General features: G+C 42.8%; 2 protein-coding genes across 2 annotated transcripts; one reads left to right on the top strand and one right to left on the bottom strand.

The window, feature by feature from the left end:
* Positions 1–224: 224 nt before the first annotated feature.
* efhb (EF-hand domain family, member B) lies at positions 225–11,810 on the bottom strand (the record flags this gene model as incomplete). Its single annotated transcript, XM_079752659.1, has 8 exons — positions 225–371; positions 1,053–1,237; positions 3,270–3,509; positions 4,255–4,459; positions 4,888–5,042; positions 8,427–8,537; positions 8,923–9,100; positions 11,784–11,810. The coding sequence occupies 8 exons, from the start codon at positions 11,808–11,810 to the stop codon at positions 225–227; spliced, it is 1,248 nt and encodes a 415-aa protein (XP_079608785.1).
* Positions 10,470–17,977, top strand: rab5ab (RAB5A, member RAS oncogene family, b). The gene is made up of 6 exons (XM_079746952.1): positions 10,470–10,617; positions 11,799–12,034; positions 12,498–12,649; positions 14,961–15,083; positions 15,341–15,434; positions 16,119–17,977. Exons 2-6 carry the CDS (start codon positions 11,869–11,871, stop codon positions 16,232–16,234), a joined length of 651 nt encoding a protein of 216 aa, XP_079603078.1. The 5' UTR covers positions 10,470–10,617; positions 11,799–11,868; the 3' UTR covers positions 16,235–17,977.
* Positions 17,978–22,458: the final 4,481 nt, after the last annotated feature.

Genomic DNA, 22,458 nt, shown 5'->3' with positions numbered 1-22,458 from the left:
AATTAAATATTGATATGAAATAAGCTTCACCAGAAATGTAAAGGGTCCATATACCTATAGTTTTTTAACTTTCTAACTCTTTCACTTCAAGCTATAATTAAGCCCTCTAATATCATGCATTTGTGACATTATTGCAAAAATCGCCAGGTTTTTGGTATAAACCAGTAACTTTTAATAAAGAACCATACGATCAGAAAAGAGGGAGGGGCTTATCCCGATGCGAATCAGATCGCTTTAATTTCCCTGAGGACCTCGCGGAAGCCATGAACACACACTTCACTGTCGGGCTGCCGGGCTCTCGCCAGCTCCCAGGCCCCCTCGAACATCTCCGTGGAAACGCTGACGCCCATGTTACGAAAGATCCCGGCCATCTGCAGAGGAAGAAGAGGATGGGTATGAGGAAGAGGAGTGTTAATGTTAGGAAGAAGAGGGTGAGTATGAGGAAGAGTGTTAATATGAGGAAGAAGAGGGTGAGTAGGAGGGAAGAGGAGGGATGAGGAAGAGGAGAGGGCGGGGGTGTCAACACGTGGTATGTGGTGTCATTGGCGTTCTTCTCTGAAGGTCTAAAGTATAATTGGCAACATAGTCCAGTGCCTGCAGGTGCCTAATGTCTTGAATTCCCTGTCTAACCCCGACCTGCTACTTAATGTCATGTATCTAAATTCCCTGTCTAACCCCGACCTGCTCCTTAAGGGAATTTATCCAAATTCCCTGTCCAACCCCGACCTGCTACTTAATGTCATGTATCTAAATTAACTAAAAAAAAATGCTCCCTAATGTCATGTATCGAACAAAACCAAAAAAAGTCACTAGTGTGAAATGTGATATGTAGCTCTTTGTATGTTTCAGATATCCCGATAAACCATTAATATTTCTATTCAGTAGTTAGTCACTTCACCCACTTACTGCTCACCGATTCTTGTTGCCATCACAACTATTAATCAACACAATATATACAAGTTTACATTGACCTGCACACAGCGCACAAGCCCACAGCAACACACGACTGACAATCCGTATGAAGCCCGACGAGGAAGAGCTCCCCGGCGTACCTCCTGCTTTGAGCGGGGGCGGAAGAGGTGCTCCTCGTAGACCCCCCACAGGGAGAGGAGTGAGGGGTGCAGCAGGTGGGCGGCTCCCGCCTGCTCGCCGTAGTTGTTGGTGTCGCCCATCCGCTTGAGGCGCGGCGCCGGCAGGTCAGTCCGCACGGTGGGCACGCCGTAGGTCCGCTGGCCTTCTACAGAGGAAACAAAGTCACACAGGGAACAGGACAATAGTGATGCACAGGGAACAGGACAATAGTGACACACAGGGAACAGGACAATAGTGATGCACAGGGAACAGGACAATAGTGACACTCAGGGAACAGGACAATAGTGATGCACAGGGAACAGGACAATAGTGACACATAGGGAACAGGACAATAGTGACACTCAGGGAACAGGACAATAGTGATACACGGGAACAGGACAATAGTGACACACGGGGAACAGGACAATAGTGATGCACAGGGAACAGGACAATAGTGACACACGGGGAACAGGACAATAGTGACACACGGGGAACAGGACAATAGTGACACACGGGGAACAGGACAATAGTGACACACGGGGAACAGGACAATAGTGACACACGGGGAACAGGACAATAGTGATACATAGGGAACAGGACAATAGTGATACACAGTGAACAGGACAATAGTGATACACAGTGAAGAGTACAATAGTGATACATAGGGAACAGGACAATAGTGATACACAGAAAACAGGAATATAGTGATACACAGGGAACAGGACAATAGTGATACACAGGGAACAGGACAATAGTGATACCCAGGGAACAGGACAATAGTGATACACAGTGAAGAGTGCAATAGTAATACATAGGGAACAGGACAATAGTGATACACAGTGAAGAGTACAATAGTGATACATAGGGAACAGGACAATAGTGATACACAGGGAACAGGACAATAGTGATACACAGTGAAGAGTGCAATAGTAATACATAGGGAACAGGACAATAGTGATACACAGTGAAGAGTACAATAGTGATACATAGGGAACAGGACAATCGACACACGCGCAGTTGACCGCCATCGACACACGCGCAGGTAAGAACACACACGCAAGCTCACACACCGCAACGACACTCGCCCAGGTAAGACGTTATGTTTTTAAACATAACGGCTCTGCCATAGACACACGCACAGGTAAGAACACACACACACACGCGCACACACTGCAGCGACACTCGCCCTTAAACATAAAGGCTCCCCCATCGACACACACACACAGGTTAGAACACACACGCCCCGTCTTCTTGAGCCTCCCGAAATGTCTTTACACTTTGTTGCTCAAACATCATATAACTCTCCTCCTTGAGCCTCCCCAAATGTCTTGCGATATTGATATCCCCCTCTCCCCCCTGCGGACTGTTTCAGTTGTTTTATTTTTCTTATGTTTTGTGTGTATGCTTTGTATGACTGATGATTATTATTTTAAGCTAACCAATAGTAGTTGCCTTGCATTTTAAAATGTCAATGCACTTTTCAGCCCTGACAGTAGAAAGCTATTTCATAATTAATTTGCATGCATAGTATACTACCCTTTCCATTGAACAATTACCCCTGTTATCATAAATTGACTAATTTTATAATGTAATGAAATGCTCACACACTAGCTGCTTTCAGACACACGTGTAACTCCTGATATTCTCCTGATGGGCCATATGTGTGAACAACATATCCTGACATTTGTACCCTGAAAATCTCCTGAATAATACTACCCCTGACAGTCGGTATTTCTCACACCACTTCAGTGGGCGTGTTGATGACGCTTCTGCATGTCATTGAGTGGCCCCCTAAATGCTAATCAGCCTGTTGCCTTTAGTTCGCTGAATGGTTAAAAAATATTTAAATGTTTTAAGAGTAATTTGTGGTGAACGAATGTTATACATTGTAAAATTATAGGCAAAATGTTATTATATTATGCGCTCAGAAATTTGTAACAGTATTGACTGGGGTTTCCACATTATTGCTATGGGTTTTTATATATATATATATATATAAAATCGTAGAAACGTAACCAAATTGTTTTGGGAGAAACCTATACTACATTTATATCTATTTCCCTCCTTTGTTACTGGCACTGATTCAACCTAGGAAAAATAACTTTGCATCCACAAAATAAATGGTGGCTGTCTTAAGCCCTGCATAATGAGCCCTAAACAGTAGTAAACATGGAGGTCCCCATCCCTCCCACACCAACCTGTGGTCCCGCGATCAGCCACCGTAGCTCGGATCTTGGACGAGGAGGTGGCGAAGTGGTCTGGGGCCGTCCTGGGCTGCAGGCTGATGGTCCGGGGCACCTTGAGGCTGCTGCCTGGCTCAAGGGGCTCCAGGTCCTCAGGGTTAATCAGGGCCTGGGTGGAGCGCCGCCTGGTGGGTGTCCCCCCGTTTGAGAGGGCGCTCCTCTGGGGGTGGGCGGTCGCCGGGCTAGTCCTGCTCTCTGGGGAAGGAGCACAAGAAGAACAGGGTAGGAGGAGAAACCAGCCATTACAACTGAAACTCTGACTGCTTTTCTATAATGAGGACACACGTGTCATTTAGCAGACCTGTGAACCAAAGCGGCTTATGAGTGAGGCTAACAACAACAAGAGAAGCATGCCATTGGAGCCGCTATAAAGTGAAGCAAGTGCAGTAAGAACATTTGTATATATATATTTCATGATATATCATTTATTATTACGATAAAGGCTGAAGATAGAGCCCCTCTTACTTGGTCGGCTGTATGTCAAGTACATGGGGTTTAAGCAATGTTATCAAAATACAGGTTGAAGTGCCATCTACAGTGAGAGGATATGACTAAGGTGTGTCCAAACACACAATAGTGATACATAGTGAAGATGAGTCACTAATGTGATCTTCATATGGGTGGAGCTCTGTCTAGGAAGCGGTTGATGTTGTTGGCGTCGCAGAGGGAGGCTTCCCGGACACTTAGAATGTGTGTGTCGTGCATTTAGCATACATCATTAGAGCGTTACTCAGACACAAACTAGCTCAAAATTAAAAAATCATTGGTTGGCATGGGCCGTAACCACGGGGATATCCCCACACAATTATTTATTTTATATTGAGCTGAAAAAGGGTCAATCCTTACCCTTTTCTGAGAAAACTTCTCCTATTGTCCGCATGGTTGCTTGAAAATATTGGTATTGTATCGTAATACAAAAGCAGGGAAACATCCGACCGACCTGTCAGGACGTGCTGCTCGGCGTGGCTGATGGGCATCTTTTGTTTCCAGTTGAGGAAGTTGGCGAATTCCAGGAAGTCCAGGACCCCATCCCGGTCTGCGTCGCAGGTGCTCATAAGGTCGTCCAGAACCGCCTCGCCCGCCCTCACCCCAAACTCCAGGCACACCGCCCCCAGGTCCTCCCTGTCAATCACACCTCTGCCCTTCTGTCCAATCAGAAACACACACACACACACACACACACTTCATGTTCTCTACAAGGGCTATGACATAGAAGGAGAATCAAAATGTTGTGTTTAATGAATTGATCAGGGATTACTACAAGGGTTTGCTGAGATGTCAACTCAAACTTTGTAGTAATGCCTGGCCAAATAATTACAAGTGACCCACATATAACTATGTCCCCATGTGATCTAGTATCAGGGTTTCTCCAAATTTAATCAGATATTAAATGGAACCTACGTAGTTGGACCAACTGAAATGGATACACACATTCCAACACCATTTTTGTGGGGACCTTGTCCTGACGCCTGAAGGCCTGGGCTCACTGAATTACATGGAACCTACATATTAGGACCCAAGACTCAATTCTCCATACGTTCCTGTGGTTTGTGGGGACCTGGTCGGGCAGTACCTTGTCGTAATGACTGAAGGCCTTCATCAGGTTGGGGAAGGCGCGGCAGTTGAGCTTCTTGAGAGTCTGCTGGGTGGCGCTGACCGCCCCCCGCTGGCGGTCTTGAAGCCGTGGGAACCGACCCGGGTCTCCGCAGTGGATCAACTCTGCTGCGCCTATCGAAGTGGAGAATCATCATCTGCTGAGACATTCACCTTTAAAGGGACACTTCACCCATTTGCATTAATCTTTGTATCGTTAGACACCCAGTCCTATTTTTGAATGGTCTTGCATCATTCCCTCATTTTCCCCTGAGACGGGAGAGATCCGTATCTACCTCTAACACTTTCTGCTTTAAATGACGTAAAATGACGTTTTTTGCGTCATTTAAAGCAGGAAGTGCCAGTGGGTGGGACTTAGGAGGGTATGATATAAACGGTATAGAGACTAGACCGGTGTGAATTTGTGCTACGGTATGGATTTGGTTATTACCGTCTGACCGGTGTGACCGGTAGATCACACAACCGCTAAAGAAGCAATGATGTAGTACCAGTGAAGCAGTTGTTTATTCATAATATCATCCAGCGCACACAGCTTTTGGCCGTGTTCTATACAATATTCTAGAACACTCCGGGAGCTCCGGCGGGAGACCTGGAGCTCTTTATCTAAATTATATTTAATATATAGACATCTATAATATAATATATAAAATAACGGCCAAAAGCTGGGTGCGCCTCTGGATGATATTATGAATAAACGACTGCGTCGGGTTCTCCGACGTCTCTGGTCCTTCCACATCAATCCGAAGTCGTGGTACATCTGGACTTTAGAGAGTAAAAGCCAACATTTCTACCCCCTAATTCCTTCTCCACCATGGCCGAGAATCAATAAACAGGTCTTGTTTTTGCAAACCCGCACCCGCCCGTACTCGCGGATAACATTCCGCACCCATTCCAGACCCGCTATAAATTGATGCCTGACCCACACCCGAAGGAAAACATTCGATTGAACGCTGGGGAATTACACTATAGATTGCTGTGCAAAAAAAGCGCATCATCCAATGTGGACGGTTTTAGGTGACTCCTCCACTCCTGAATAACATATCCAGCACCAGAGAATTCTCGCTCGCAATCGCAAAACCCGCTACCGACCCGCGCTGTTCAGGCGTTCGACCCGGGCGCACACAGCTGGCCATTATATTATATAGAATATAATATTATATAGATACCTATATATTATATAATATTATATTATTTAGATAAAGAGCTCCGGGAGTCCGCAAACGGCAACAATCACTTCTCCTCCATGCTGTAGTTCTCTCTGGACTGCAAGGAGTGAACGCTGATTGGCTGTTATGTAACGTCCCTCAGGGAGTGAACGCTGCTTGGCATTGTGGGAGTTGTCATCTTCAATCCACAAGTGCCAAAAAGTCACTCTCTGCATTTTCTCGGTCGAGAGGTCACCAAATTAGAAATTGATGTTACTATTCGACTACATATATGACCCACTTTCAATACAGATTCATGTCTCCACCAGTGAAATTCTCCTTTAAAGCAAAGTGTGTCTCTGTGTGTGTGTGTGTGTGTGTGTGTGTGTGTGTGTGTGTGTGTGTGTGTGTGTGTGTGTGTGTGTGTGTGTGTGTGTGTGTGTGTGTGTGTGTGTGTGTGCGTGTGTGTCTCTATGTGTGCGTGTGTGTGTGTGCGTGTGTGTGTGTTTACCGAATTTATCCGCTGGAACGAGAACGCCAAAGGTGTGATCTGGTAGGATGCACGGCGTTTTTGCGATCCTGAAAGAACATTACAGGGTCAAAGGTCAAGGTGACGGCAGGTATGGCAGAACACTTGTTGTCACAGCAAAATGGGACTCAGAATTCTGTATGAGTCACCTACAGTAGGTCAATAGGTTATCCCAGCCGGTGGATTCTCGCCCTGAAATCAACAGAGATCTCGGAGGCAAACATTGCATCGCATCGTGACCAATGAAACAGGCAGGGCAATCCAAGTCAAAAAAATATCTGAACATTTTCTGAGTGAATCCACAGGATTTGGATGAGGACCGGGAAATATCCTCTGTTCATTAAGCAGCGCTTTTGACTGAAAAAAATGGTAGTTGGAAGGTAGGAGATGCCTGCAGGGACATGCATTGGACATCGGGGTTTGAACCCAATCTTTGGACAGGGGGAATGTAACACCCTAACGACTGGAATCTACCGGTTTTCAAACTGCCGATTTGGACCCATAAGTGGACGGCAGCGGCAGGGGAGAAGAGGGATCTCAGGGCGACAAATAGACTAACCTAGAGAGTATCCAACGTAGCCTGAGTGCCTGAATCAGTGCTTTAAGGAGACGGGATAGACGCTTACTTCTGCTCATCGCTCGGCCAGCGGAGCAATTTGGCGAGCCGCCGTCCGTCACTGTGGTGTGGTGTCGAGACTCCAAACCGGCTGCTTCTACTGTGGACGCTCCAGTCATACTTCCTGTCTATAGGCTCGCCTGCAGCAAAGTGGAGCAATGTACAGAAAATGAACTGTATAGCTGTGCCTTGTTATTCAATGTGTGTGTTGCATGCATTATCAAGAACTGTAGATAACATGAAACAAACGCACACACACAAACACACACGCAAACAAACACAGGTGGGTGCCTCACAAACAAACACACAGGCAGACACCAATACACACACGTATGTCCGTTTAAAAAAAACACAATAATACACGAACACCCACATACGTAAGTCTTTCACACTAGTAATGGATTCAATGATTCTTTTCCTTGATTCAGTTTGCGTCGGTCAGTTCGCCAAGAAGAGTCGTTCAGAATCGTTTGTTCGTTTGTTCGTTCAGTCGAGTTTCCGGTAGCGGTGAATCGAATCATGGAATGCACGGTTCTCAGCTCCGTCAGTCAGACTCTCCTTGATCTCATTCTCAAACGATCACGGAAGTCGGTTATCAATCAATATTATAACTTTAACCACACGCAGCGGGATGGGGGGGTGTAGTTGATTATTGGATGTTTAACATATCAGCAAGACAATAGATTTGATTTAGCAATGATGGTGGGGGTGCCGGTGGAGAACGAACCATGAAAGAACGAGACAGATTGACGAGATATTCAAATATTTGATTAATCTGGCATGATAGAGAAAGTACAAAGACAGCATGCATTCATAATTTCACTGATATCGAATCGTATTATCGTACGCTCGCTCACTAAGCCTCTTCCCTCTTCACAACTCACAGTCAGTGAACGAACAGCAAGTCAACGAGTCAGCGAGTCGTGGGTCTGGGAGGAGTCGAGTCTGAGAACGAACGAGACAAACGAGAGAGAAGAATCAGTTCAGTTTGTGCGTGTTAAAGATTCGTTCATTCGAACTGATTCGGTCGCGGACGACCCATCACTATTTCACACACACACACACACACACACACACACACACACACACACACACACACACTTACACTACCTCACCCACACACGTAAGTCTGTCACACACACGCAAGTCTGTCTCAGTATAATTCACTTAAAGTCGAGAGAGAAGAAGCCACCAGCCCCTCCTCTTACCGACAAAGTAAGCATTGTGACTGAGGATGTAATCCTTGTGTCCTATGAGGGCTTCCGTGTCCACCTGCTCTGCTGTTATCGGTGGATTTACAGTCTGGCCTGCAGTTCCAGCTGGAGACAAAGGAGACTTTTACTATTGAGTAACTCAGCTGACACTTACAGTATATCCAACGTAAATTGCGATATAGGTAACTAAGGAGCAGGAAGGGGTTAGACATCATCTTGCTCCAGGATGACAACTGGAAGGCTGTAGACTTGGGTTAAAAGTCTACAACTAGTATTGTAAAACGTTATTTATTCTCACTTGTCCATTACGGACATTGGGTCTATAAACCCCATGCAAATCATTTGTTTTTCAAACTACCCACTTATGACATCCCATCCCAAGTAGGAGTTTCAAACGAACCCAGATGTGATGAATAGATCAAATGATAGATTCATGGTGAGCTAAGGGCTCTTTCACCCATCTCCCCTTCTTCACGATGCGGGTACTTACTGCTGACAGATTTCAAGCCAAACGTGGTCGCATCACCGTACCACTTCGGGAGCCCCGCGCTTTGTGCATGTGACCTGCCCAGCGGGGCAGTTCTCCTGCTGGCGTACCCGGCCTCGCGGAGCTCAAGCAGCTTGTCCTGGAAGCGCGTCTGCCGCGGCGGGTTCACCACGCGATCGGCCTGGTGGGGAGAGGGGATCACGTGATCGCACACACCTCGTTAATTGACGTTGTTTTGCGTTTCATATTTTCTTTTTTATGTGTTATCGATTTGTTTGTATGTATATATTTTGATATGGATGATGGTGTGTTTATTGTTTTAATTTGCATACATAGGTCTAGTTAACATGATCATTGCCTTACGTCGTGTTTTGCCCTACTGCGCTTTTGAAAAATGCTTCTGTCTTTGACACAGAACCACAGTTAAATAGTAAAAGGCACCGACACGGTCAACTATAGCAGACTAGACTTATTGGAATGTAGTGCACAGAAAACAAGGAAGAATACAAAGAGATGCTATCCATCCTATTTTTGCTGCATCGCCACTTGATATAGGACCAACGTATCCATGCCTGTATTATAGATAGATGATTACAACACACATAACATGAATATAAGTTCCAGACATAGATACTCACATTAAGTGAAGCTCTAGTTCTAATCCCGTGAACTAAATCAGGGGGGATATCTGGATCATTTGCCTTCCCAGAAAGCACTCTAATAAACCCGGGTTCTGGCTGGGTGGTTTTGAGGAACTTCTTCAGGTCCGGTGGGGTGGGAGGCTGGAAGTGGTGATAATATCATTATACGAGACGTCCTGTGTTTAAATCAGTCTGTATACTAGCCACACACAGGCAAACACACATACAAACACAAAAACACACACACACACACACTTACCCTGTGTATCTCTTCCAAGCATGTTTTAACCCTGTCTCCCTGTGGTATGAGCTTCCCTGCCTGTAGGGACCAAAGTTAGTAAATATACATCAAAAATAGAAATAGTCGCAAGAATGTGATGCATTTCAATTTTACTCGTCTTCTGCTGGCAACTCTGTCCGTGTATTTCCAGTTGTTTGGTGACCTCTCTTCTGACGTCATCCTTAACTTAATGAAACGATGTATTATAGAAACGCCGTTTTAATATAACACATTTAGTTACAAAATTAGTAAGACACGAAACTAAAACCATAGATGCGCAAACTATGTCTATGTAAGGGTATGCATGTTTATGTTTAGTCGCATAGCAACCCGTTTTCCCAGGAACAACCAACGTGACCCCGCCGTCCTATTGCATTACTGCATGAAGCCAGGGGGTTTCTCTACTAATGCCCTGCTCTAGATAATAGAAAATAGATAATAATCTGATCCAACATGTCAATTAAATACCAAACTAAGTGACGCAAACATTTTAGAAACATAACGGCTTTATTTCATATATATTTGCGTTTATGACTGTCAGATATGTTGATATGAATTGGGGCAGGGTTCCACGCGTCAGCCATTGGTCCATGTGTTCCCCTACGTCATTGTCCTCCGTACAACGCCAAGGGGAAGTTGATAAAAGTGGGAGTGGGACCTCGCAAATCCTCATCAAATTCACTGTCCGCTAGCTCACTCACCCGTCGTATTGTGAATTACAAACCTGAAAACCTACCACTACATACTGTACTGGCACTGATTCCCGCCTTGTGAAAGGTGAGTAGCTAACGTTAGCCAGGCAGTGTTTGCTATCCGAAGGGGCTGAATAACAGCATTAGCTTTGTGCATTAGCCTGCTAGCTATATGTCGCTAGCTGACAGCTAACAGTGAAAGGGCCAAATTGTATAATAACACAGCAATTACAAGCTTACCACCATCGACTTTCGTCTTCAATCGTTCACACATTATATTTATACATGGTTATAAGCTCGTATATAACCAGGACACTGCGTTTAACACAGGCCAATAAAAGGCTAATTAGAGCAAAACACTAGCAGTACACACCCAACCCAAATACACTTGTTTTTGTGATAACAATAGCTCTGAACAGTTCATATTTTATAGATGGAAATGATACTTTCACATTTTTAAACACCCAACTGTGGAGTTATTAATATTTGCAAGTATTTTTGTTCAAATTCATTATTTTGCGAATATGTGTCTGTATATATTCGCTAGCCGGTCATCAGGGTGTTAGCTGTCGTTTACCAAGAGCCGACACACACAGGTTATTTATGGTTAACTATGTCGTAACACGATTGTCAACAATTATTCTTGGCTGTCTAGTGTGTGCGTAGTTACTTGGGGATTGAGTAATGGCAAGCTATCGTACACCTTAACGGCTTTATGATAAAACAAAAGGAGCAGCTGAGCGATGTTTACCTGCGACCACATATATGTAGAGATACATATGTCTACATGTGTGTCAGTCCTTTGTATCGGTCCAGTTCAAACACTTCCAGGACATTACAAAGATTCGAGACATTGACTAGCACTGCGAAGTGTTAGTTCCTTTCGGCTCATTAATAATAACTGGCAAGTTTACAAATAGTTATTTTTGGCTTATAATGTATTGCACCACAACCACCTCCAATCGCCACGCTTTGCTTTCAACAATGTGGGTGTTCCTATTTTTGTGTAAACATCACTGCAATATGTTGTATTATTGAAAATATGCCTACAGTTCTGGAGCTAGTTTATTGTTCCTCCATAGTGTGTCATTATCACAATCACTTCCAAGTCATTTATTTGAATGCAATCATAGCTGATCCCCCCCACCCCCATTATATGTGTAGTCACACATATAATCTTTTCAGAACTCGAAAATAAAAATGTATTGTCATATTTTGAACTACCACTAACTGTCTTCCCATTTTCCGCACCTGATTGCTGCTCAGAGCCAGACTCATCCAGGGTTACCACGGTAAAAGCGAGCGTGTGAGCGAGCCCTTGCGAGTGTGTTGTGACATGGCAAACAGAGGCGGAGCCACGCGACCCAACGGTCCCAACGCTGCCAATAAGATCTGCCAGTTCAAGCTGGTGCTTCTTGGGGAGTCTGCAGTGGGGAAGTCCAGCCTGGTGCTGCGCTTCGTCAAGGGCCAGTTCCACGAGTTCCAGGAGAGCACCATCGGAGGTACAGAGAACTGATGCAGAAAGGGTTTGGTTTTGTTTTTAGCGCCGTTTCCATATGTTCAATAACCGTTTTCCAGGCAGGACTTTTGAGTCATAAGCTTTCGGTTAGATTGCAAATATTGTATAGGTTTGGAGCATTACAGATCTTGCATAACATAACCCCACATTTTAATAGATAAAGAATCAAATACAATGTCTGTTGTATTTACATTTATTAGCAACGAGCCAACAATGTTGTGTTCTGCATTGGGAAAGAAGATGAGAGAGACATACAGACACAAATGGGGAGAGAGAGAGAGATGGGGAAAGACAGAGATAAACAGATGGAGAGAAAGAGAACCTGTAGTTGGTTCTGCTAGAAAAGTGTTATCTCATCTGTCAGATGTCTCAGCACTCTCACATTGTGACCGACAGTACTGTTTTGCCACAGGTGTAATTCCTATGCCATGTGTGTCACTTCACAGCTGCCTTCCTGACCCAGACAGTATGTCTGGATGACACAACGGTGAAGTTTGAGATCTGGGATACAGCCGGCCAGGAGCGCTACCACAGCCTGGCCCCTATGTACTACCGTGGAGCACAGGCCGCCATCGTTGTCTACGACATCACCAACGAAGTGAGTCACCGCCGCCATCTGATCCCTGGTTCTCCTTATGCTCATTCTTCTTGGGTTATTGTTCCGTACTTCAATCCCTAATAGCTTTTATTAGTCAGTTCCACAATATGTCGGTTTCTCCACGTTAAAAACCAGGGCTTCTTTTATATACTCAAACAATCACAATGGTCTGTTATCACAGGCTTAAGAGGAAAACAGTCGTGTGTTTTGGCGATGTTTAGTGGCTGAAACAAAATATGTAAAAAGAACTTAAAGGCGCAGAATGATTTTGAGGCATCATGCTGTGAAGTTTTCAGAATGCAACTAACTGACCTCCCCTTTCCAAAGATGTCTGAGAAGGTACAGTGACCTAAAGTGGCTTGTAAGGTGCCTGTAGGTACTTCAAAAGACCTCCCTTTCTCAAGCTGATTCTCTGTCCTCTGTTCTGGGCTACTGTACAACATGGAATGCAACATGGCATGTAATTAAAGTGAGGGGTATGGTTCGAAAGCTTTTTATTTTTTATTTTAGCCAATATGAGTTAAGGATATGATTAATTGATAATATTATTGAAATCATTTTCGATCAGCATTATGACACAGATATGTATCATTTAAAGCCTCACGATAGTTAAAATTGTACGTATTTGAACTTTAAGGGAACTCTCCATTATCAAGCTCTTGAACGAGTTTACATACATGTCCGGGTGGTTAGGAAAGATGGAAACCGTTTTACTACATACCACATATTTAATTAAAAAAAAAAAAAATTGCAGTGACTCTCTGGCTGTGTTAACCTACACCACCAAAGGAGTTTGAACTAATCAAGTGAGAGAGGAAGGACTGCGCGCTTGGTTGCCATTGGCCTACTTGCACTGTTAGTGGCACATGGTGGCATAAATATGTGAGACTCAAGTTGTTTCAGGGTGTTTTGAAGAACTACAAAAGAGCAGGGTGGGATAATTATGTGAATTTATTCAAATCCACGAGTGGCATCATTGTACTTTGAAAGCTGTTGGGCAGCATGTCTTGGACTACAAGGGCAGAAGCAAAGGATGCAAAGCCAATTAGTCAAATCAGGCCTACTCTTAATTTGTAAAACTAAATAAAAAAATCTGGGCCTATCATTGGGTCTATTTTTGCCCTCAATGACTGAAGCTATTGGTCCTCCCTGAAATTGTCAATAGGCGATAGGGGGTGCTAATGTCCCTTTACCCAGGGAAACGAACATTACATATACAAAGGCATTAAAGAAGTCATTTTTAAGGGCATTAATTCATTACAGTAGTCTGGACAATCTACATTTTTTATTCTCAACAATTTTAAGGAGGATCTTCCTCCCTCTCCTCACTGGAGAAGCCTCCATATATCCATATATCCACTGATATATATATATATATATATATATATATATATATATATGTATATATATATATGTATATGTATGAAAGGAAGAAAAATGGCAAAAAAAATCAATCTGTCCTTTGTTCGTATCGCTATTTTCCCTTACGGCAGTATTTTACGTCATTCTGACCCCTGATGAGTACTTATTGCTTATTGGCCGTCTATTGGAGATTTCTGAAACCTGTGACAGTGTTTTTATATTTGTTTTTAATGGATTATATTGATATTGTACTTATTTTGGAAAGTACCATGATCAAGTCATATTTACTTTTTATATTTTATATTTATATACTTTGTTTTGCTTCGGAAACTAGAAACACCTAGCTGCAGTTTTTACATTTATTTAGTTTTTAAGTGTTTAATATCTTGTATTTCGTTTTTTTTCTCATTTGAGACAAATGTGCTCAATGTCCCTCCAGTCCATTGTCCATATCGCACAGGCCTAGTAGGGGTTGATCCACTGGGCTTTATTTAATTATACAACTCTTATCGCCTTAGGACAAACCCTTAAATGGAATGCCTTTATGAAAACGTTTTTAAAACCTTCCTATCTCTTCAAGACACACTATTTGGTTGTGCCTCTAACAATAACAATAGCTACTGGTCCATTATTGTCAACTTTACAGTATATGTTTTAGTAGTATAGTCATAGTAGAAAAATGTACATCAACATTTTCAGAGATCAGAAATGTGAATATACTGTCAGGAATAGTTTGTTTGGGCGGCTCCGTGGCTCCACCTGCTAATCTGTTAACCAAGTACACACACCTGCATTCCTATGCTAAATATCATTCCCTCTCTCTTGCATCCCACTTGCCTTTTCGTAAAGGCACAAAAAGCCCATTCAAGTATATAGATGTTTAAATATATATCAATGTTCAGTACTGCATTTCCTTACTGACTGTGCCTTTCCTACTGCTTGGTGCCAGGAGTCATTTGTGCGGGCAAAGAACTGGGTGAAGGAGCTCCAGAGACAGGCCAGTCCCAACATTGTAATAGCCCTGGCTGGAAACAAGGCCGACCTTGCCAACAAAAGAACCCTGGACTTCCAGGTCTGTACCTCTACTAGACTTGCACCTTGTTACTTGGAGACTATTATGCAAGGATCAGTTTATTTTTTTAACAATGTGTTTACACATTTTTTGATATCTTTACTAACTCTGCATTACAAATGCAATGATAAACATTGTTAATTTGACCCCAAAAAAAGCCTTTGCTCCTGTCCTCATCCTTCTCCTCCAACCTAATTCGGAACGGCTCCCTGCCCGATCAGAAATACTCAATGTAATGAATCTGTTCTGTGCCGCAGGATGCCCAGTCGTATGCAGATGACAACAGCCTGCTCTTCATGGAGACTTCAGCGAAGACGTCCATGAACGTGAACGAGATCTTCATGGCCATTGGTATGTTGCGGTTTCCCTTTAAATAGAAAGTAGGGTTACACCAGTCATGATTTTTAGTTGCCAAATCTGATTGGCGTTTTTTACTTACAAAAATAAATTCTGAATGATATAAGTTAACAGCTATAATTGTCTAAAAGTTTTTTCATAAATTCCCTTAAACAATGTGGCAGGTTTAAGTTCTGCTTACAAACCCTTACCAAACCTTGTTCTATATAGTGGAACATAATTAAAAACATTTTCAAATATAATTATTTAAATGTATTTGAGTCTATATGCTATTCATATCATTTATAAGCATTCTTGGAAGAAAACGATCCATATTTAGAACATTAACCGTTGAAAAAACTTGATGTCGCACGGTACATGAATGATGGGTGAACATTTTCACTCATGTGATGCTTATTATTCATCAAGTCGCTGAATAATCTATCACTTAAAAGAATCCAGGTGTGTGTAGTTTTACAACCTTATCTTCTATTAACTTAGCGGTGATAATGTTTAAGTGTGATCCTTCAAGCAGCTAGGAGTCCTGGGTTACATTAGCTGTAAAGTTATAGTTATTACTGGACTACTCATGTTTAACACTAAACACGTGTACCACTGTGCAAACGTGCTCGACCAAGAGCACAGTGGAGATGTTCCCGCTGGTGACATCATCCCCCTCTTCCTCATTTTCGTTTCCAGCAAAGAAGCTGCCCAAGAGCGAACCACAGGCGGGCGGAGCCAATAGTGGGCGGAACCGAGGGGTGGACCTAACGGAAACCGCACAGCCCGCCGGCCGCACCTGCTGCAGTACCTAGGCACCGCCCCTCTCCCCACTCTGACCCCGACCCCCCCCAAACACACACACCTTCCTGCCCCGCCCCACTCCAAGCAAGTCAACGTACGGAACAACGTCTGGATTTTGGGCTTTTCTCCTTTCCTGCCATCGGATCTGACCCCAACCAACACCCCTCCCCCAGAATAGCTAAAGACTCTGTATAGCTGCGTTTCTAATACTTTCTTTTGTTGGTCTTTTTTTTTTTTTTTTTTTACTTTTGTTTTAAAAAATGGTGTATATCAGTATAATAATGGATGCATGTATCACTACACAACCCTAAAAGAGAGACACACACACACACACAAACATGCACACACATTGAAAAGAATATATATTTTAATCAGTTGGAAGACTAATCCCTTACTTTCGAGCGAGAATCTCAAGTATAAAATGGTGGGTGTGATAGTTCATGTTTTGTGTGTATGCTAACATTTTAAGTAACAGGGTTACGTGGACGGAGTTTGAACGAGGTTTCCTCAGATACATTCTGTATGTGTGGGTGTTTTAAGTAGTTTCTTTCCCCACCTGATAAAAATAAATATTTCCTAAAAAAAAAATGATCTGGCAGCTGATAGTCGGTGTTAAAAACCGTCACACAGCACGCCACGGCTTGGAATAAGAGGATTTTCTCCTCCGCTTTCAGACGCTGACCAACATGCTATGCGCCTGTGAATAACATGAGGACAAGCACACCTTCTGCAAATGCTAAACTGGGGTTTCCCTTGCCCCTTGGACCTGTCACAAACCGCTTAATAAAATGTTATGACTAGTTGATATCACTCCACCATTGATGTAAATATGACTAAAGTTACGCTAAACTATGAAATTGATTAGGTTACTCCATGAACGGTAAGCAATAGTTTGTAATAGGAAAAGAAAATCCTTTGAATTACTTCTAGTTCAGTTGGTAGATGCACATAAAAGGACAATTTCCCCTGTGGGCCCTTATGTAGCTGGCTGACAGGATTCCTGAGTTTATCTGTGGTTGGGGAAACCCTTTCTTGACTTTTGATTGGTCCAGGGTTGGCTCCTGTAACATCACAGCAGCGTAGAGCTGTGTATTGGTTGGTGTCTGAGATTGTCATTGAAAATCATTTACTTCCTAGCTCGGTGTTTCAGGCCCTGTTTCAAGTGGTAGTGTTGGTTTCAGCTAGCATAAATGATGGGTGGTTTATATTTCAATACGGACAATAAACTGACAAAAACAACCATCATGGCTGCAGAAAAATTATACTCATGTTTTTGCGGTGCAATGTTGGCTACCATTTCACAATCAGGATGCATCCACACAATTGTACAGTTAATTAATGGTCTGTTCCCCCCCCCCCCCCCCCCCTGTTGTTTTCACCTTGTCATAAACTGGTCAACTGGTAAACATTTTTGGTATATGTAGTGTTACTAACATTTTCACCCCCGCCCCCCAGCCCCACTCCTGGTGTCTTGTTACTTTTTTCTCAAATGTCTTGAGGAACTTTTATTGTGTTGCACAACAACTGTTGATCGTGTTGCCGTGAGGGACGGCTCTCCTTCAATTTTATACGACGGACCGTATTGGACTTTGCTAACGTACAGCTAGCGGGCCGCTAGCAGATTTAACCCTACAGACGGTTGGCTGTTACAGCTCAATGAATTTTAATGATGTACAACAGCATTACTAGTGATGGGCTAATCAGTTTCAGTGTCTGGAGAAACAAAAAAATGTTAATAAACTCAATAAATTAGGTCTTGTATGTGTTCTTGCTCTGAGGATTTCAATACCGTGGATTTCAAGTTATTTAAAACGAGGAAGAATGATGGTTGTCTGTAATAGGAGTCATCTCTCAGGTTCCATGAAGGTTTTAACTGGTTAAGGATGAATGACTGAAATGTTTTCCTCTACTGATACGATGGGGGTGTCTAAAGTAAATCGGGTTCACAGACTCATCTCTTTAACAGTTGAACCCTACCTTCTCCCTTCTGCCTCCTCTATAACAAAGGCCGGCAGATTAGTGGTCATCTCTTCGCCTCTCCGACCCGTTAATCCTATCCAGAAACTTCTTGACAACCTTGCCCACCATCTCAACGTCCAGCAACTCCTGGAGGCCAGAGGAGATGGGACATGGTGATCACCCACCCACCCGTGGGTAGGCCCTCCACCCAGATGCCAGTATGATGGCTAAATCTAAACAAGTGAAGATTCCAGTATTTTACATAAATTTTGTGCTAAAATAACTGCCATTTACTTGTACCTTTCTCAGCCTGACTAACACCATTATCACATTGCAACAACTCTATTCCATGATTTTATAAGAACGGCACAAACCAATAGCCACCATTAGTAATTCCAAATATGAAATAAATTATTGATCAGGGACCTAAATGCATTTATCCTACATAACCTTCACACATTGTAAGGTGTGAATTGCTTGTTGTACACTATTCATTGTGGCTGGATTATCCAGGGTGTCTCCAAATGGTACCCTGAAGTGGCATGTTAGTCCGGTTCTTGAATGAGTGGCCTTCACAAATGCAAACCATTCAACTTTGACTAGCCTGAAAACAGGGATAGGACTTGGAAAAAGTGTTTGTCAGAAGATTATCTGTTCAGAAGGAAAACCCAGTGGTGGGGTTGTAGGTCTTCCATCAATAGGTCTTTCATCAAGAAAAGGTTCTTCCATTGCATCCGAGCAGAAAGCAGATCAGTACTTTCCTGGTTCAGATAGAGCTGGCTCTCGGAAAGATGACAACTAGGACCCTTTTTGAGATGAGGATATTCTCCTCTCCAGCTGAGGAGGCAGAGAAACTGTTGCTCAGGCTTCAAGATCCGAGAGAAATGTTTAAATGTGTATGGTTCATTGGTTTAAACCCTAGGCTGTGTCCTAGTTGCTGAGAGTCCCATTTGGCCAGTTCACCATGCAGAAGCCCAGGGGCGCTCGTTTAGCACATTCCAATGAATACAATTAATTAGTAGGCCTCATTTACATTTCAATTAGGTAGTCAGAAAAATAAGCCTCCATCTTCTATCCACAGCAGGTTCAGAGCTTTCGTTCAGTTTACTTCGGAAAATCTTCATAATAAAGCTGTACAGCAGAGGGTGGTTCTCATTAGTCACATAGCCTACCTGTTAATCGGAAAATTGCACACAACATTAAAACCAGTGTCTAAGAAGCATGGCATAACCAATGTGCTGTTCGGTTTACTGAACTGAAATAAATGCCAAGAGAACCAGCAGGTGATTTATTAGTGGAACCAAACGTAGCGCGAGAGCATTTATTAACTCACTTTCACAACTGAACGTGTATGTTAAATGTAATCCTTCAATTATGAATCAAAATCCATTAAAACATGGTTTAATTCAATAGGATTTCCCTTGCACCATGATCTACGTAAGTTTTAAATAATATTCATCAGCCTACACAACAAATAGGCTATTACCAACCACCAGGTTAACACAAACCAAATGGGCTACTACGAGTTAGGGCAACAAAAACGACTGCTCGTTGGCAGTTCATTGAAAACAGGAGCATATATCCACAGCTAACATTAATAAATAATAGGCTTACATCCTCTACTCAACAGAACAGAGTTTCCTGGGTTTGCTCCAAACAAGTCTTCTTAATTAAGCTGTAAACCAGTAGAAAGTATTCATTAATCCCATGGCCGAACCTTTAAGCAGAAAATGACGGGACTAACGTTCTGGATCAATTTCTAAAATAATAAGCACATTACCGGGTATTCTAGGAAACGGATAGGTGCTGATAGGTTATAAGATGAACCAAATGGCATGCGACAACAGCAACAGGTGAACGTATTAGTGAAGCCAAATGGAGGGGGGAACTAATTAGTACAAACGTAATCAGGTGTGGCACCTCCGTTGACCTTGGTTAAAGGGTCGGTTTTACCAAGCAGCCTTTGTCCTTTAATCAGGGTCGGTGTTGTGCCTTATTATAGCCAGGTTATTTACACTATTTCAATTATTTTTAAAGAGGGGTAAAAAGGTGATGTTCTTCTCAACACAAACTCATTAAAACTGTTCCTTATTGTTTGTGGCCAATGCTTTGGAACCTGTTGGTAAGAAAAGTAAGGATTTTATCATCACACCTGGGTCATATCTCCACATAATGGGGTATGATGGGATAATAAAGGTATTGGTATGTGTTTGTTATTATCCGTTAGGAACAACGTGTTTTCAGGATTTTGTGTTGAGAAGAACATTATTTACACTTTTAAGGATTTTTGAAAGAGTGTGGATAATAACATTTGCTCGACTCTTCTATACCCTTCCAGCGTCCGAGACAGAGTAGGCTTCCATTCCTTGGGGTCTTCGGCGTGTGGTGTAGACCCTGAATAGGCCCGAAAAAAATATTGCTGGACCCAAAATGTCCAACCCCCTGATATCCTTTAGTACTTCCTCCCCCCCTGGGGGGCGCCAAATCCTAATCTCGCCTAGGGCACCAAAATGGCTCGAGCCGCTCCTGCCTACAATGGTAGGCTAATTCTTGGCTAAATACCGATAATGCAATTAATAATATTAGTATTTACTCATTCAGATACATTGTAACATGATTCAGATACATGTGGTTATATATAGATAGCCGCTGACTACCGGTTGTCATGTACTGGCCTAAAGGGTCAATAGGGCGAAACTGTATTGTCTGTCACTCCCGTGAGGCCAAAGGAATATATATGGCTTGAAAATCCTGACATCAAATCATAATGATGAAGGTACTGGAGTATAGGAATGTATTGAATGTATGAATTGGTTGAAAGAGTGTTTTGATTGCGTTTGAAACTGCCAGGGTTCCTCATGTGAGACATCTGAAAACAAAGTTATGAGTAGCCTATGCTAAGGAATATTAAAATATATTTGGGATTATACATAACTACAACTTTCTCAAGGGATTTCAAAATGTGAATATTGGCAACAAAAACCCTCATGATGCATTCTCATAAACAAGCCCAATAGACCTTGGCCTATATCAGAGATAGTTGCATTGGACCTAATCTTGTATAACTTTTCGAGGGAGGCAGCAGAGGAAACCAAGAATTGAAAGTGTATTTTTACAGTGGCCAGTCTACACTGTGTTTATTTGAATCCTTTGCATACACTTTGTCTAAAAGTGATGGTTGCCAGACAAGATTTTTTTGCTTTTTTTTCCACCAGGAAAATTTTTCTAGAACTGGTCGAGTTTGTAATATCTATTAATAGCCCACTCTGCATTACAGATCCCGTGCCCGTAACATGATTGGTAAAAAAAAAAAAAAAAAAAAAGCTAAATAAAATGGCCCTGTATACCGGGATTTGAGCAATATATGCTAGCTCTCTTTAAATGATCTAAAGTCTTTGAGAATAGCCTCTGAAGAGCAGTTTGTGTTTACTGTTATCCTGGGTCCCTGCATGTTCTGTCTATGGTCCTGAAACTTTACCTGTCTGTCTTTCAGTCTGTCCCTCTCTCTCTCTCTCTCCTACCCCCTCACTCTCGCTTGTCTCCCCGATTATGGTTTATAATTCATCTTGATTTTTTGGTGTTGCTCACTCATTTCAAACCAATTACATTCAATCCCAAGTATTTTGTTTCCAAATGAAATACACATTTACAAAGCAGGTTACTCTAAGGGGTATGACCTCACAAGAAACATGGCACCACCCACCCCATGTGCGCACCAAGCGCTATCATAGCTCAAGCATAGGTGTGTGAACGTTACACTTCTCCATGCTGGAGAAACAGAGAGAGGGAGTGGGCTCAGGACAACTCGGGTAGAGTGAGAAGAGATGCGATACAAAAACAAGAGGCTATTCTCGCAATACAATCGCGGCTGTCCGTGGAATCCTGTGAAGAAGCTTGTCTCCGGTCTGAAGACACTGCAATCTGCCCAGGTGGTTTTCCCGGAGCTCTCATCATTGTACAGAGCGGCAGAAAGAGAGGGAGGCCACTCTCTGTGGTGATGATGTTTTTATCTTGCCATGTGAAAAGAATTATGTCCGTAGGGTTTAAGTAGTCGTTTTTTCTCACTAAGGTGTAATGTTTGAACATCAGTGAAGTAGATATCGGAACAAAAGGGTAGAAGGTATATTGATTTAACTTGAGAACCTTGCTACTCAAGTATCTCAGTCTAATGATACGTTTGAATTAGAGCCACTGTCCCCTAAACAGGCTTAAGCCATTAGCTTTCACTTTTACTCCATTTGATATATGCCCAAAGTAATTGCAATAGTTTAATTTA

Source organism: Pollachius pollachius (assembly GCF_949987615.1).
Source record: "Pollachius pollachius genome assembly, chromosome: 1".
NCBI classification, from domain to species: Eukaryota; Metazoa; Chordata; class Actinopteri; order Gadiformes; family Gadidae; genus Pollachius; species Pollachius pollachius.
Note: the sequence above shows the minus strand (reverse complement) of the source record. Positions and strands in the feature narration are given on the sequence as shown.